This window comes from Periplaneta americana, chromosome 7, assembly GCF_040183065.1.
Source record: "Periplaneta americana isolate PAMFEO1 chromosome 7, P.americana_PAMFEO1_priV1, whole genome shotgun sequence".
NCBI classification, from domain to species: domain Eukaryota; kingdom Metazoa; phylum Arthropoda; class Insecta; order Blattodea; family Blattidae; genus Periplaneta; species Periplaneta americana.
In genome coordinates this window covers 149,590,568-149,607,357 of record NC_091123.1, presented here as the reverse complement: position 1 = coordinate 149,607,357, position 16,790 = coordinate 149,590,568, and the positions used below count along the sequence as shown (strand labels likewise).

Below are 16,790 nucleotides of genomic sequence, written 5' to 3'. Positions count from 1 at the left end.
TGCCATAAACTAACAAAAAATGACACCAAACTTAAATTCTCTTCTAGAAAGAGCCATGGTCAGGATTTTTACCGTTCTCAACCTGGTTTAACGCTTGAACTTCTGCGACATTGCAACGCTGTGTCGTAGGAAATTTCATGGAATATAGTTGATAATTTCAGGTAGAAACAAAGGAAATAACAAGGTGTTTAGAAATAAGTATGTGCTATATATATTTATATTTTATTATAAAACAAAATAATCTAGTAACAGTGTTGGAATGCAGATACAGATACGTAAGCTGGCTATTTGAGCTCTGTTTAATATCATTGTACACTATGTAAAAAGTAGATATTTCTACCCGTAGAGTATTTTATATTTTTTGAACTACATATGATGTATAAGATTTTTCAAATTATATATAATTAATAAATACTTTTTCATGTGAGTGGAATAATTGCACTTGTACTATTGGTTGAAATTATGTTTTATGTCTGTGGAATTCAGATGGTGTGTGCGACGGTAATAAGTTGCATTAGGGATCAGCGATAAAAAAATGAGGATAAAATTATTCAGAACTTAGTCAAATTTTGTCATATTCCATGCATATTAAATTTTGTTGCAAATTTTTAATAATTAATCAATACTACTTGAATATCGTAAGATTGTAGTATATAAGCCATTTAATTTTTAAAAGCATATTCTTCTGTGCTCTGGTTCGTATTATGCTTATATTAATTTTGTATTAGTTATTTAGAAATATACTTCTTTATTTTTGTGATATATTTTATTTACTTTTGTATTTAAATTACTAAGGTGATTTTAAAATTTTTCCTCAATTCTTCAAGAATATATGAAATTATATCAATACCATGATTTTTATTAGATTAAAATTTGAGCCTCATTTTGATATTCAAATGATGTATCTATTATGGGTAGAGTTTTAATGTTGAATATTTTAGTTCTTGTTCGTTCTCGTTTCTGTACCATTGTATTGATTAGGTTACTTCTCGGTTTAAATTTTCTAAAAATACATACTAGGTTCAAAAAGTTCCCGGAATTTGCTAGCATCATAGAAACAACGTACCTTAAACACTATTCTACAGCATTCCCTTCAAAATAGTTGCCTTCCGCAACAACACACTTTTGCCAACGCGTGTAGAGTTCCTGGAAGCAGGCCTGGAAGCCATTTTGTGAAACCCGTCTTAGTGCTCTCGTCGCGTTTGCGATAACCTCTTCAGCATTGAATCTCCGTCCTTTCAGATGACTTTTCAGACGGGGAAACAGAAAGTAATCAGGTGGTGAGAGATCAGGAGAGGATGGTGGGTGATCCAAAGCAGTTATGTTGTGCCTGGCAAGAAAATTCTTTACAATAATTGCGCGATGAGCAGGTGCATTGTCATGCATAAGGAACCAGTTGTTTTCTACCCACTTTTCTGGACGTTTCCTTCTCACTGCGTCCCAGAGGCGACGGAGGGTTTCTACGTACAATTCTTTCGTTACAGTACGACCTTCTGGAATGAACTCATGGTGCATGAGACCCTGAGAGTCGAAGAAAACTTCCAACATAACTTTGCTTTAAGTGTGCTTAAATGCGACAGGCTCATGTCAGTAGATTTACTGGCATGAAAAAGAACTCCTGCGGGACAAAATTCCGGCACATCCGGCGATGCTGATATAACCTCTGCAGTTGCGAGCGTCGTTAAATAAAACATAACATTTAAAATAACTTTGCCTTTGGAAGTGTGCCTAGGAAATTTTTGCTTCCGAGGAGATGTTTTCGATTTCCACTCAGATGACTGTCGTTTAGGGACTGGGTCGTACAAGTAGCACCAGTTTCATTTTGTTTAAGAAATCACCATCTTCATCAGCCATACTGATCATGTCCCCAGCAAAACACAGAACTTGATGTTTGTACTTTGCTCTGTGGACATAATTACAAAATGCGACGAACAAACGAAACACTATGATAAACAATTGCCTACAACTCAAAACCAATAATTGCCATTATCAACAAACTTTAAGGAAATGACATCATGAATGTTACCAACAAAACAAATGTATAATATCCCTTGTTATATATTAATACGAAAAATGGTAGTAAAATTCCGGGAACTTTTTGAACCTAGTAGTATTGTAAATTGACATTACTGAAAGAATATGTTCAAACTTTTTAAAACTAAATATAAAGGTAGGCGTATTAATATTTTAAAATGTGTTAATTTCTGTATAAGAAATGAAATTTAATTCTTCATTCTTAACGTTAAGTGTAATTTTAGCAATGATTTTCGCGAAAGCTCCAATTAGACTACTTATAAAAATAGTCAAACATTGGATATCTCTAGGTATTTTCAATAAAATTTATCTTTTAACTTCTGTTCTTTTTATAATTTTATTTACTTTGACCAGAAGCCTATTCCACCATTAAATTTTTAAAATTTCACCTTTAAATTTTCAGCTTTTGAAAAGTCAAAACTCTTTATGTTCCTCCATAAATTAGAAACTGCTTTGCACTTTTTATTTCATTCTGAAAAATCTGCGTATCACTAGTTATAGTAACACCACAGTCTAGTATATAGTCACGAAGCTCAGTACGTAGTAAATATGCATCCATAGATAGTTGCTAACCACTAGGATCGCTACTATCGCCTCATTACAGACAATGCGAAATAGTACCTGCACAGTCTATTGTTTCCAGTACCCTCACAACTCAAGCTTCGTGACTGTATATACTAGACTGTGGTAACTCAATGTTGTTGAATCCATTTCATAGTCAATGAAAATACAGTAGGTTATATACGTAATAAATTGATCTTTAGATAAAAGAGATAAACCTGTTCTTGTTTTTATTGGTCCAAGAATAGGCCCGATACTTTCAAGAACATGATCTGCTTGAGTTGGTGTAATTCGAAAACATTCACATAATTGATACAAATTTGTTTATCCTCTTTTTATAGAATCTTTTTTGGCTTATTCTTAACTTGAATCACTTCACAGTAAATTTTCTTTCCTTATCAATTTCTTTTCTAAATTATTTTCAGTCCAAAGCAAAAATACACTGAATAAAATGAATGTAATCTTAAAAGCTTTATAACATATTTTGAGTTACAAAATGCTTAGTTAATGAATGATATTTCATGGCTTTTATACATCTTATTGCAATAATTGAAGGACAGAGTAACACCTTATTGCTTTCATATGGTTCCTTTTTTAATTAAAGATTTTGCTTCTATTATTTGAAGTGTAAAATCCACGAATCGTTCATTAATATTTACACACGGAATACTTAATAAATTTTACAGAAGAAAGAGTTCGTCCAAAGGGCTGGATACGGGAAGAGTACCTAAAACGCCCATTGTATTTCCGCGTTGAACAGTAATACTTAAGCGTTGACGCAAATAAGTAGTGCAATGGCGATCACCAGTAATGCAGATCAAAATTTGGCCGATTTGAGATGCCAAAACTTTAGCGTCATGACTCCAAGGACCAAAGGTCTCCACAGCAAAGGGGATAAAGATATAATTGTCTAAAAGATGAGCATATTTATTGACTTTTTTCTTAATGGCAAAGAAACTTGTTTCTTTGAAAAAAAAATACCATCCACTTTTCCGCATATAACTTCGTTCTTTTCAAAATTATTGTTAACGGTGGAACAGAAGTAATAATATATTTGAAACGTTTTCTCTACTTTTCCTTTCACTTTAAGCACCCGTTTTGATGAGTGATAATGGAACAGAAATTGCAATGAAAACTGCAAAGTGAAAAGTTGAAAAGTTTAATGGTGAAATAGACCCTTGCTATTTATTTTTCACTCCGATGCTCAATTAATTTCGATTTAAATCACGGACAAATTAATGTACACAATACCTATTTCTTAGCAGAACTAACAAGAACATCACTTAAATTCGTACACTATGGAATATAATCTGCTCTTGAAAGTTTCTGTAGAAGTTAAATAATAATAGTTTATAGTATAAGACAGTAAAATTAGAGTTTATGCTAAAGTAGAAAGTTTAGCCTGAGGCGAAGCCGAGGGTGATAATTTCCACGAGCGTATAAAAGCTGTTTACCCTCGTGTGTCATACTATATTTTATCCATTACTGGTATCTAAATTTAATTTTAAATTGTACGCCTTTTCTTTGCAATGTGTTGTTTTTGAAGAAGTTATAAATGAATAAATGTACTGTATGAATTTTATGGTAGCTAATCTATTGGTTGTCATAGAAAAAGTTTTTAATTCACAGCAGAGAATTAATAGTGTTATTTATGAGGCAAGTTCATAAAGATTCTCTTTTCGGCACGAGTACAAACACACGCGGGCCAAAAAGATGACTTTACGAATGTGTGTTATACAATGTTTTTTTTTTTCTACGATAGCATAAATTTACATTAAATAAATATTTCAAGTTGGAGAGGTTATAAGATCACAATATCATGGCCATCTAAACTCAGAACCATTAAGAAGTATCCATGAGCGTATTCTGAATCTCAGCGCTGAGCAATCTGATGGCATCACGATGTTCCTAATTTCAACGATGACGTCACTGATGCTCCACCAGTGTCAAGCCGGTTCCATCAGCGTGCAGAGGTGGTGGCAGTCTCCATCAGCCGCCATCAGTGAATCTGATTGGTTCTTGTATAGGGATGGAATTAGCAGACGAATGACATCGTGCACTGTTGTGTCATGGCGGTGTGTTCTGCTGTATTGTTTGTACTGAGCACAACGTAAAAACAATATGTTAATGGCTTATGAGCGAACATGTCAACGGACCAGTTATTACTACCGGTTCAAGAAATAAATTGTTTGTGCTCTCTTTTCTTTGAACTAGTTGACAATACGGACATTTCGCAAAATCTTGCTAGCGTAGCACAGACAACAACTTGAACAGCCGCCATGACAGCCATCGAACCTTCCAGCAGTTTTGTTCCTATTTCGCTGCAGCGTGACGTCATTGTTGTCCACGTCCGAAATACGCTGCATGGAATAGCAGCCTGTTTTATTCATGTTCACGATTTCATGGTCGTCTAAACTGGCATATAATCAACAAAGCGGTTAGAAACAGTTGAATGATAAATATTGTTACAATGAGTACCTACTACATGTAATTTAACTTCAGAATAATAAGGGCTAAAATGTAGATATGAATATTAAATTTCTTACGTGTAATATTTAAGTAATGAAACATTGAGGTAATGCATTAATTTCTTACTGAATGAAGTTTGTACACTGAATATTACATTTGTGCGAGATCGTGCGTATTTGCTTGGTTTCCGCACAAAACCAATCCGCTGTAAGTCTAAAATTCTACATTCAGTATTCCCAACCGAACACACATAACAATTTCCCTCTTCTTACCGCTTAAGTGACATATTCATTTTACTGCTTTAGGCTTTTAACATATTATTTTTAGAGACGTTCAATATAGTAATAATTATAAATTGGAAACTTACCACTGCAATTTTACCTAAATTGCACTATTGATTATTGTTTTTAAATATTTGCAAAAATTAAGTAAACTCTACAACTCCACTAAAGTTACTGCATTTCGTGATGCATGTAACATTAAGGAAGCCGTTTGTTTTAAGTTCGCATTTATAGACTGGGGGGGGGGGGGAAGACAGACGTATATCACGGCCTGCTGGAGTATAGTAAACACAGAAAACATTTTAAAGCAACAATGTTGAAGATAGATATTTTTGTTTTGCAAATTTGCCGTCATTGGACAGAAACCAAGCTGGAGATTTCATTGCAACTAATTAGAAATTTCTCTTTCAGGTATGTAATAAACGATCTTCGCACAAAATAAAGTACGATACACGAGCGGTATGTTTTCTTTCAATTCTCGGAAATTAAAAAAGCTCAACTACGTTTCGCTTTTTCAGACTTTTCCTCCAACATGAAAACTTCAACATACCGCTCTTGTAACGCATATTACTATTTCTTTGGCAGTACGTAAAATGAATAGCAGTGCCTAAAGTGATTACTTACTTTTTTAGGCACTCTTAAATTGACAAAGTATCCCATAGGATACAACAGGTTAATAGGCTATATGCTGTAACGTTAATAGAACAATAGAAATAATGGATAGGAAAATTAAAATTCCACAATACTATAATATTATGCAACATATAAAATATGGACATTGCGAGAGTTGTTTTCTTTACAGTCCGACATGGTTTAATAAACTAGTGTGAGAAATGAAGTTTTGCCAATTTAAGGGTAAAATATAACCTTAGGGCTCTATCGTAAAAAAAAACTTTTAATTCAGTGCTGTGAATAAAGCCATTCTTCAAGCTTCTATGAACGAAGAAATAAAGACCAGTTTACTGTAGATACCAGTCATGGATAAAATTAATTAACCAGTTATATTATCTACGAAAAGGTTATGGCTATGGACGTAATGTGTAACTATGGAAACGGAGTTGCTGCATTTAATCAGCTGTATGTCTCTGTATGTGAGGTCGGCGAGAAACTATAAATAAATTAAAGTGTCGCTAAGAGACTGCGAGGCTCAGCTGACGTAGAAGACGGGACGTCCGTTCGTTGGCTGCACGGGTCGGAAGTTGTTCTCCATCTCCCCATCGGCGGAGCTCAGATGCCGGAACTTGGAGAGCTGCAATACAAATCACAATAAATAATTTCTTTATTTAAACTAATATTAACTCTTTGCCAGATATATCTATTGATGTAACTGTTTTCGTAATTTTACTAACGCAAATAAAATAAGGAAATATATTTTTTTTCTGGAAAAGCTATGAAGATTTGAACTTATGTTATATGAACATGTTTTGATCCTGTAGACCAGGCATGTCAATATTGATGTCCACAGAAGCAAGCGCGCGCTTTAGAGCCCAGGAGAGCCTGAGCGCTTTACAGCGGAAAGGAAAGAGACAGACGAAAGAGGTGGTATATGCCGCTTGGTCGAGCTATATTCAGGGATGGCCAGCACTGATTCAATAGATAAAGGGAAGGGAACTTGTTAAAACTGTATCCATGTTAATTTTTAGATTTGCCTGAGAAGTATAAGTGCATTATAAGAATGTAAGTTTTAATTTTAATGCTCATTTTTCACAAGTATGATTTTTTTATTCGAAAGAAATATTTTCTCAACTTTTCGTATACAAAAGTGAAATTTTCAGGTATAGGGCTATTTATTTAGTAGCCTTACAGAATGTTTTCGTAAATCTAATATACCGTATATACGTATTACTGAATTGTTTGTAAGGAAATGAATTAACAAAGCAACTACTGTTACATCATAAGCAAAATATACGTGCCCATGTGTTGTAAAAATGTCAGCTCTATAGTTTCAGCAGATTTCGAGAAAATAATTTAATATTCTGATGATATAGAGTGTTAGTTGAGAGACCGGAGGGAAAAAACCTTTGAGGAGGGCGAGACGTAGATGGGAGGATAATATTAAAATGGATTTGAGGGAGGTGGGATATGATAATAGAGACTGGATTAATCTTGCACAGGATAGGGACCGATGGCGGGCTTATGTGAGGTCGGCAATGAACCTTCGGGTTCCTTAAAAGCCATTTGTAAGTAAGTAAGTAAGGAAGTTGCTCACAAATATTACCTTAAAAGCATAATGCGATAAGAGTTTTGTTATGTAATATTAGTTACACTTAAAACAGATACAGTACCTAGGTAACTTTGCTTTGTACTCTAATATTGTTTTGATTAGTTTATTGATTACTTTTGTAAGGCTAAAGATACCATCAATATAAATTCCAACTTATCATATCATGCTCAATCTCTTTCTTTGGAATATCACTTTCTTTATGAATGAAGTGTTTCATCCACTTAATACAGTATAATATTATACTACTATGGAATTTAAGTGAATATTCCTTCTTAACTCTGTATTATGTTATTAAGATTTAAAACTCAAGTGCAATATTAAGAAATCAGTGTTAGTACTTTTGTTTTAGGGACAATATAGATTAATATCAAACAGAAGGAAGCCATATAAAAATAACGACATAAAATTTCACGTTCCGTTTGAAGTTTGTGCACCACTGTTTTCTTAATCCAACAGGTTGCTTATTCATATACACAACCCTTCCTCTTTCCATACTTAGCGCTTGCTGCCCGCGCACGACGTCAAGGTCAGAAAAATGCGCTTGCTTTGACATCACTGCTGTAGATCGTCCCCGAAGACTGTGAAAAGGACGGCACTTATACCCCCTACACTCTGTATTTAATTTGAATTCTCAGAGAGAAGATGAAATATGTCTTGTGAATTTGTTTTTCCATCAAGACAACGCTACTGACACAAAAGGCTCATTGGTATAAATACAATTCAAAATGCTCGATATTAACTTATGTAACACCCCCTTATTCCCTTGGCCAAAGCCTCTAGTTTAGTCCTTGAGTTATTTTTTTACCTGGCTGTGCGATATGGTGAGCGGTCGTGAGGACACAATCCACGTGACAACTTCGCTGCATGGAGGCGTTGTCAGGGATCCCAGGTACGTGACGTAATCTGATGGGAAGGAGATGTCTAGCATCTCCAACGGGAAGGGTCGTGAAAGCGTGACCTCCAGTTCTGCTCCCACGACTGCATCATTGAACGGAATTATGGCGTTCAGGGCCGGGTTGGCTCGATCACTGATCTGCGGTGTCAAGGGAAATATAGTACATAAATTTACTGAGAAATTATTATTATTATTATTTCATTTCTGAACCTTCGTAAAAGCTGTATTTGGCCAATGTCATTCATTACTAGGGTACGGATTTTTAGGTCGTTAAAATGCAATTTTAGGTGCCTAAAATAGGCTTAAAAGTGTAGGAAATAGTCCCACATACCACTTGCCTGGGACGGACCATACTTTATGAATTCTATGTCCAGTGTTACAGAAAATAATTCCTCCATAAAAATCACAAAATCTGCCGTCATCAAGTTCTTCCAGTCTTTGTAGGAAGTGGACAAATTTCTCTCAGACGATGGAATCCTGATGCAAGGTATTAAGGGGTTAATGTATGCAAAATCTGATAGAGAAGAGAAAATGAATGCAAACTGCTTTTGTTAGCCAGCCAAACCCCAGACAATTCATGGAAAGACGGTGAGATGTGACCATAAAGACGGATATTACATATAACCGAACGCAGGCATTATGAATAAGCTGTAATTTTTGGGTCAGGTCATGGCTGAGATCACTTAGTAGAACATCGCAGTAGTCGAACCGTGGCATGATAAGTGTCTGGACTGATATTTGTTTTAATTTAGGTGGGAGACAAAAATTTATTTATTTTTACATGCACGTTCAGTCTCTGTGGCCCAGTTTATATCAGTTTTTCATCGACATGAACACCCAAACTTTTAGCACTTGCACTAAATGGCATTTCAGTGTTGTTTATAACAACGACGGGAAGTATATATATATATATATATATATATATATATATATATATATACAGTAGCGTGCAAATTAATCCCAACACGACATATTTTTACATTTTCTGTCATTGTTGGCCTCACAGCTGCTCATACCGCATTAATTGACATCTGCAGTACGTGTAATTCCATTGTTGAAGGTCTGTCATTATTTTTTTACAATATGTGACATTTTGCCTGCCATTTTGTACTTATAAGCATTTCAGTTGTGTTGAAGACTTAATACTGCAATCCTGTGTACATTGTCGTCTTCACAAATGGATACAACTCCACGAAAACGGTCTAAAATTATAACATTAGCAGAGAATTCTTCTATGACACAGAGGCAAATTGCTGCAGAATGTCACACCGGTTTGGCTACTGTTAATTCGATCATAAGACGATACAGGGAGTCTGGATCCATCACACCCCATAAAAAAGGAAACTGTGGCCGGAAAAGGAAGACTTCACCTGCAGATGATCGTTTAATTGTCAGGAAAAGTACATTAAATCCTAGACTAACTGCTGTCGACTTAACCCGCGAGTTAATGGCTACCACTGGGGCGAATATTCACGTCACAACAGTGCGGCGTAGGCTTTTGGAAGCTGGACGAAGGGCTCGTAAGCCTATTAAGAAGCAACTGCTAACCCCTGTTATGTGCAAAAAACGCTTAATGTGGGCAAAATTACATCAACACTGGACAGTGAATGACTGGAAGAATGTACTTTTTTCCGATAAGTCTCATTTCGAGGTCCACGGCCGCCATGTTTCTTACGTACGGAAAGGATCCGAAAAAGTAACCAGCTCATCTCCAACAAGCACCCAAATACCCCCCTAAAGTAATGTTTTGGGGTTGTTTTACACATGAAGGGCCTGGAGCATTAATACCTATCAAGGGAATGATGAATTCTGACAAATATATTCACTTATTGGAAACCAGAATCGTATCCCAGCTGCAAAAATCATTTCCGGATGGCAGAAGTGTGTTTCAACAAGACCTGGCATCATGCCATATGTCTCGAAAAACTAGAGAATTCTTCAACAAGAAGAATGTTCAGGTACTCCCCTGGCCAGGCAATTCACCCGACATCAACCCCATTGAGAACATGTGGTCAATTTGCAAAAGAATAATGCAAAAAATGGATTGTTCTACAAAGGAGAAGATGATTTCTGCCCTCATTGGTGTATGGTTTCGCGATGAATAAATGAATATTTGTGGGAAATTAGTGGAATCCATGCCAAATCGTCTCAGAGCTGTTATTAGGAATAAGGGAGGCCATATAGATTACTGAGGTATGTCTTAGATCCTTTTCTTATCCCGTTTGAGTGTTTTTGCATAAGTAATTACGTTGTTCGGATTAATTTGGACGCTACTGTATATATATATATATATATATATATATAATTTCTATAGAAATCACTGATTTTCCAGTAATGTCCAGTCTGATTTTTCAGGGTTCAGAATTTATTCAAATTTATCTTACCGGGACGTCAGAGAATTCAAATCTGAATTTTAGTTATACTGCCATTTTCCGAATAGCAGTTTCTGAAATCGTAAAGTAAGTGTACTCATTTGGGTGGAGCTGATGACAAATAAGTGGGTGGAGCGTATCAGTGCGATAGTGTATTGCGGGCTGCATCGGCACACGTCCGCTAAGGGGTAAGATGCGCGTGGTAGAAAGTGGTAGGTAGGGGTGGCATTTTAGACGCTCGTCTTCAAGCAATTCTTTCCCCCGGAGATGGTCTCTTACACTGGCACCCTCCACTCACTACTTGCGCAAAGGACTTGTTTCGTTTCGACTTGTTATGAGGGAGAATAATTTTTATTCTTCGAAGTGAATGCAGTATAAAAATATATTTTTACATACATGTTTAGTCTCTGTCCAGTTATTCATCGATATGAACACCCATATCGTCGGTTTGTTGGTAAAAGTGACCAAGTCCAAAACGTAAAATTGTTGGATCCACACCTGTGGAGTAACGGTTAGCGAGTCTGGTCGCGAAACCAGGTGGCCCGGGTTCGATTTCCGTTCGGGGCAAGTTATCTGGTTGAGATTTTTTCCGGGGTTTTCCCTCAACGCAATATGAGCAAATGCTGGGTAACTTTCGGTGCTGGATCCCGGACTCATTTCACCGGCATTATCACCTTCATCTCATTCAGACGCTAAATAACCTGAGATGGTGATAAAGCGTCGTAAAATAACCTACTAAAATAAAATAGAAATAAAATAAAATTGTTGGGAAAAGTCATTTAAAGGTTTAATGATCCATCGAAAAATCACTGTACTTCTTCAGATATTAGTAATTGGTTATTTTGAAGGTACATGTGCCACATTATTAACTTTTAATATAACATTATGTCCTACATTTTCATAATGCTTGGAAGCTTTCAATGTGACTTGGTCACTTTTAGGCCTACCAAGAAACCGACGATATTTTTACAGATTTCAGAAACAAAGTATAGTTACATTGGGTGAATCACTTTAAGATAGGTCAGTAAGTTGGGTTGCCTAATGTGCTGAGCGTTTGAGCAGTGACCTTCTACCAATAATGGTTTGCAGCGGGACAAATTAAATAATTATGTAAGCTGAGATCTTGCAGTTAATTTTTATATCTCAAGTTCGCTAATACAAACATTACTCTTTTGTTTGTAATCCACGAATACGCGGAAAGATATTAGTTTTCAGGAACTCAGAAAGTAAAAAGAAACATAATGAGATGAATTTTATTTAGGCCTAACTTCATTTTTGTGCGAGGTATCTTTTTATTTCTTTGCTTATTGATTATTTCAAATGTTCAAAATAACCACATTATTTCTCAGTATCCATCTGATGATAATGTCCTCGGCGTTCACAGAGAAGGAAATCATAAACGTAACAAAGTGAGTACAGGAAGCCTTGTGTCCACAAGAGGACTGACACAACGTGCTTCCACACTCTCTTTCCTGCCCAGTCCGTATCGAACACGGTTTTAGTCTAATAAAGTCTTTGCTATGGAGATGCCAAAGCATTCCAATGCGGAACTTACGGAAGTGATTCTAATTTATGGAGAATATCCGAGAATGTTTTCTCGATTCGTGAATCCTTTATGTGACGGATAACTATGTGTGCTGACTAATAAGGGGAATATTTTGAACATTTTATATAAATAAGTGAAAAACCAAAAAGGTATTTTGCACAAAAAAACATACTTAAATTAAATCTATCTCATTATGTTCCTATTGCTTTCTGAGTTCCTGAAAACTAGTATCTTTCCGCATATTAGTGGGTTACAAACAAAATAGTAGGCCCTAATGTTTATGTTAGCACTTTTGAGGGATGAAAGTGAACTGCAGGCTACATCTTAGATTACATATTTAACTTGTCCCGCTGCTGTTGGTAGAATATCAATTCTTCTATGACACAGAGGCAAATTGCTGCAGAATGTCACACCGGTTTGGCTACTGTTAATTCGATCATAAGACGATACAGGGAGTCTGGATCCATCACACCCCATAAAAAAGGAAACTGTGGCCGGAAAAGGAAGACTTCACCTGCAGATGATCGTTTAATTGTCAGGAAAAGTACATTAAATCCTAGACTAACTGCTGTCGACTTAACCCGCGAGTTAATGGCTACCACTGGGGCGAATATTCACGTCACAACAGTGCGGCGTAGGCTTTTGGAAGCTGGACGAAGGGCTCGTAAGCCTATTAAGAAGCAACTGCTAACCCCTGTTATGTGCAAAAAACGCTTAATGTGGGCAAAATTACATCAACACTGGACAGTGAATGACTGGAAGAATGTACTTTTTTCCGATAAGTCTCATTTCGAGGTCCACGGCCGCCATGTTTCTTACGTACGGAAAGGATCCGAAAAAGTAACCAGCTCATCTCCAACAAGCACCCAAATACCCCCCTAAAGTAATGTTTTGGGGTTGTTTTACACATGAAGGGCCTGGAGCATTAATACCTATCAAGGGAATGATGAATTCTGACAAATATATTCACTTATTGGAAACCAGAATCGTATCCCAGCTGCAAAAATCATTTCCGGATGGCAGAAGTGTGTTTCAACAAGACCTGGCATCATGCCATATGTCTCGAAAAACTAGAGAATTCTTCAACAAGAAGAATGTTCAGGTACTCCCCTGGCCAGGCAATTCACCCGACATCAACCCCATTGAGAACATGTGGTCAATTTGCAAAAGAATAATGCAAAAAATGGATTGTTCTACAAAGGAGAAGATGATTTCTGCCCTCATTGGTGTATGGTTTCGCGATGAATAAATGAATATTTGTGGGAAATTTGTGGAATCCATGCCAAATCGTCTCAGAGCTGTTATAAGGAATAAGGGAGGCCATATAGATTACTGAGGTATGTCTTAGATCCTTTTCTTATCCCGTTTGAGTGTTTTTGCATAAGTAATTACGTTGTTCGGATTAATTTGGACGCTACTGTATATATATATATATATATATATATATATATATATATATATATAATTTCTATAGAAATCACTGATTTTCCAGTAATGTCCAGTCTGATTTTTCAGGGTTCAGAATTTATTCAAATTTATCTTACCAGGACGTCAGAGAATTCAAATCTGAATTTTAGTTATACTGCCATTTTCCGAATAGCAGTTTCTGAAATCGTAAAGTAAGTGTACTCATTTGGGTGGAGCTGATGACAAATAAGTGGGTGGAGCGTATCAGTGCGATAGTGTATTGCGGGCTGCATCGGCACACGTCCGCTAAGGGGTAAGATGCGCGTGGTAGAAAGTGGTAGGTAGGGGTGGCATTTTAGACGCTCGTCTTCAAGCAATTCTTTCCCCCGGAGATGGTCTCTTACACTGGCACCCTCCACTCACTACTTGCGCAAAGGACTTGTTTCGTTTCGACTTGTTATGAGGGAGAATAATTTTTATTCTTCGAAGTGAATGCAGTATAAAAATATATTTTTACATACATGTTTAGTCTCTGTCCAGTTATTCATCGATATGAACACCCATATCGTCGGTTTGTTGGTAAAAGTGACCAAGTCCAAAACGTAAAATTGTTGGATCCACACCTGTGGAGTAACGGTTAGCGAGTCTGGTCGCGAAACCAGGTGGCCCGGGTTCGATTTCCGTTCGGGGCAAGTTATCTGGTTGAGATTTTTTCCGGGGTTTTCCCTCAACGCAATATGAGCAAATGCTGGGTAACTTTCGGTGCTGGATCCCGGACTCATTTCACCGGCATTATCACCTTCATCTCATTCAGACGCTAAATAACCTGAGATGGTGATAAAGCGTCGTAAAATAACCTACTAAAATAAAATAGAAATAAAATAAAATTGTTGGGAAAAGTCATTTAAAGGTTTAATGATCCATCGAAAAATCACTGTACTTCTTCAGATATTAGTAATTGGTTATTTTGAAGGTACATGTGCCACATTATTAACTTTTAATATAACATTATGTCCTACATTTTCATAATGCTTGGAAGCTTTCAATGTGACTTGGTCACTTTTAGGCCTACCAAGAAACCGACGATATTTTTACAGATTTCAGAAACAAAGTATAGTTACATTGGGTGAATCACTTTAAGATAGGTCAGTAAGTTGGGTTGCCTAATGTGCTGAGCGTTTGAGCAGTGACCTTCTACCAATAATGGTTTGCAGCGGGACAAATTAAATAATTATGTAAGCTGAGATCTTGCAGTTAATTTTTATATCTCAAGTTCGCTAATACAAACATTACTCTTTTGTTTGTAATCCACGAATACGCGGAAAGATATTAGTTTTCAGGAACTCAGAAAGTAAAAAGAAACATAATGAGATGAATTTTATTTAGGCCTAACTTCATTTTTGTGCGAGGTATCTTTTTATTTCTTTGCTTATTGATTATTTCAAATGTTCAAAATAACCACATTATTTCTCAGTATCCATCTGATGATAATGTCCTCGGCGTTCACAGAGAAGGAAATCATAAACGTAACAAAGTGAGTACAGGAAGCCTTGTGTCCACAAGAGGACTGACACAACGTGCTTCCACACTCTCTTTCCTGCCCAGTCCGTATCGAACACGGTTTTAGTCTAATAAAGTCTTTGCTATGGAGATGCCAAAGCATTCCAATGCGGAACTTACGGAAGTGATTCTAATTTATGGAGAATATCCGAGAATGTTTTCTCGATTCGTGAATCCTTTATGTGACGGATAACTATGTGTGCTGACTAATAAGGGGAATATTTTGAACATTTTATATAAATAAGTGAAAAACCAAAAAGGTATTTTGCACAAAAAAACATACTTAAATTAAATCTATCTCATTATGTTCCTATTGCTTTCTGAGTTCCTGAAAACTAGTATCTTTCCGCATATTAGTGGGTTACAAACAAAATAGTAGGCCCTAATGTTTATGTTAGCACTTTTGAGGGATGAAAGTGAACTGCAGGCTACATCTTAGATTACATATTTAACTTGTCCCGCTGCTGTTGGTAGAATATCAATGTTCGAACTCCCAGAACATTAGACAATCCAACTTTCTATCTTAAAAGTGATTCACCCGGTACAATGACAGTGTTACCTGGAAGAGGAAGGACACGACCGCCAGACCGTCTTCGTACTTTGTGGCCTCCTCCTGGCTACCATAGGCCTTCTTGTAGTGCACCAGGTGCATCTCCATCGGGAAGCTGATATGGAAGATTATTATTAGACATTAGTTGATCAAACATAAAATTAAATAAATGTATACAGAATAAGCAGAGTCGTCATTTAAGGGGAGAAATTTAAGATTGAGAAAAAATATAATAATACTGCTTAGATAAAAAATATCAGAATACCATTTCAAGTGCTGATCAGTAACTATTCCCAATTATTATGCGATATTTATTGTATACGCAGTATTTTGTAATTATGACAACTTTTTTTTTCCTTCAAGATTGAGGAGTACAATGTTTCATAAGTTATTTTCAACCCTATAGAGACGATCGAGCTAATAATAATAATAATAATAATAATAATAATAATAATAATAATACTAATAATAATAATTCTTTATTTATACTGGCAGAGTTAATTACACTCTACCAGGTCACAAAGTATACAAGCAGTTAAAATTCAACAAAAAGTTAAAGAACAGAATACTAACATATTACAAAAAATAATAATTATTCTTCTTCTTCTTCTTCTTCTTCACTTCAAGGATTAGGTTCATGTTGAACCTGTTCCGGCGCCCATTTCGCTCTTGGTCTTCCTACATCTCGTCTTCCTTTTGGTTTATATCCCATTGCTAAAGCTGGCAGTCTGTAGTTCGGCATCCTTTGTAGATGTTCACACCACCTTCTGTTATTTCTCTTTAATTTCTCCAGCAATGGTTCCACCTCTAATTTCTTCCGTATATCTATGTTCTTCTTTTTATCTTGTATTGTACATCCTAGTGTACTTCTCATAAATTTCATTTCTGCTA

At 36.1% G+C, this 16,790-nt stretch overlaps 1 protein-coding gene across 1 annotated transcript in view; it reads right to left on the bottom strand.

Moving 5' to 3' along the window:
* Nucleotides 1-206: 206 nt before the first annotated feature.
* LOC138703580 (carbonic anhydrase 2-like) overlaps nucleotides 207-16,790 on the bottom strand; it is a 160,119-nt gene continuing 143,535 nt past the window's right edge. The window contains exons 6-8 of the mRNA XM_069831567.1: nucleotides 15,909-16,014; nucleotides 8,375-8,602; nucleotides 207-6,594 (exon numbers count right to left, since the gene is read on the bottom strand). Coding sequence (XP_069687668.1) covers nucleotides 6,493-6,594; nucleotides 8,375-8,602; nucleotides 15,909-16,014 — 436 coding nt within the window. The 3' untranslated portion in view covers nucleotides 207-6,492. The remainder of the gene's footprint in view (nucleotides 6,595-8,374; nucleotides 8,603-15,908; nucleotides 16,015-16,790) is intronic.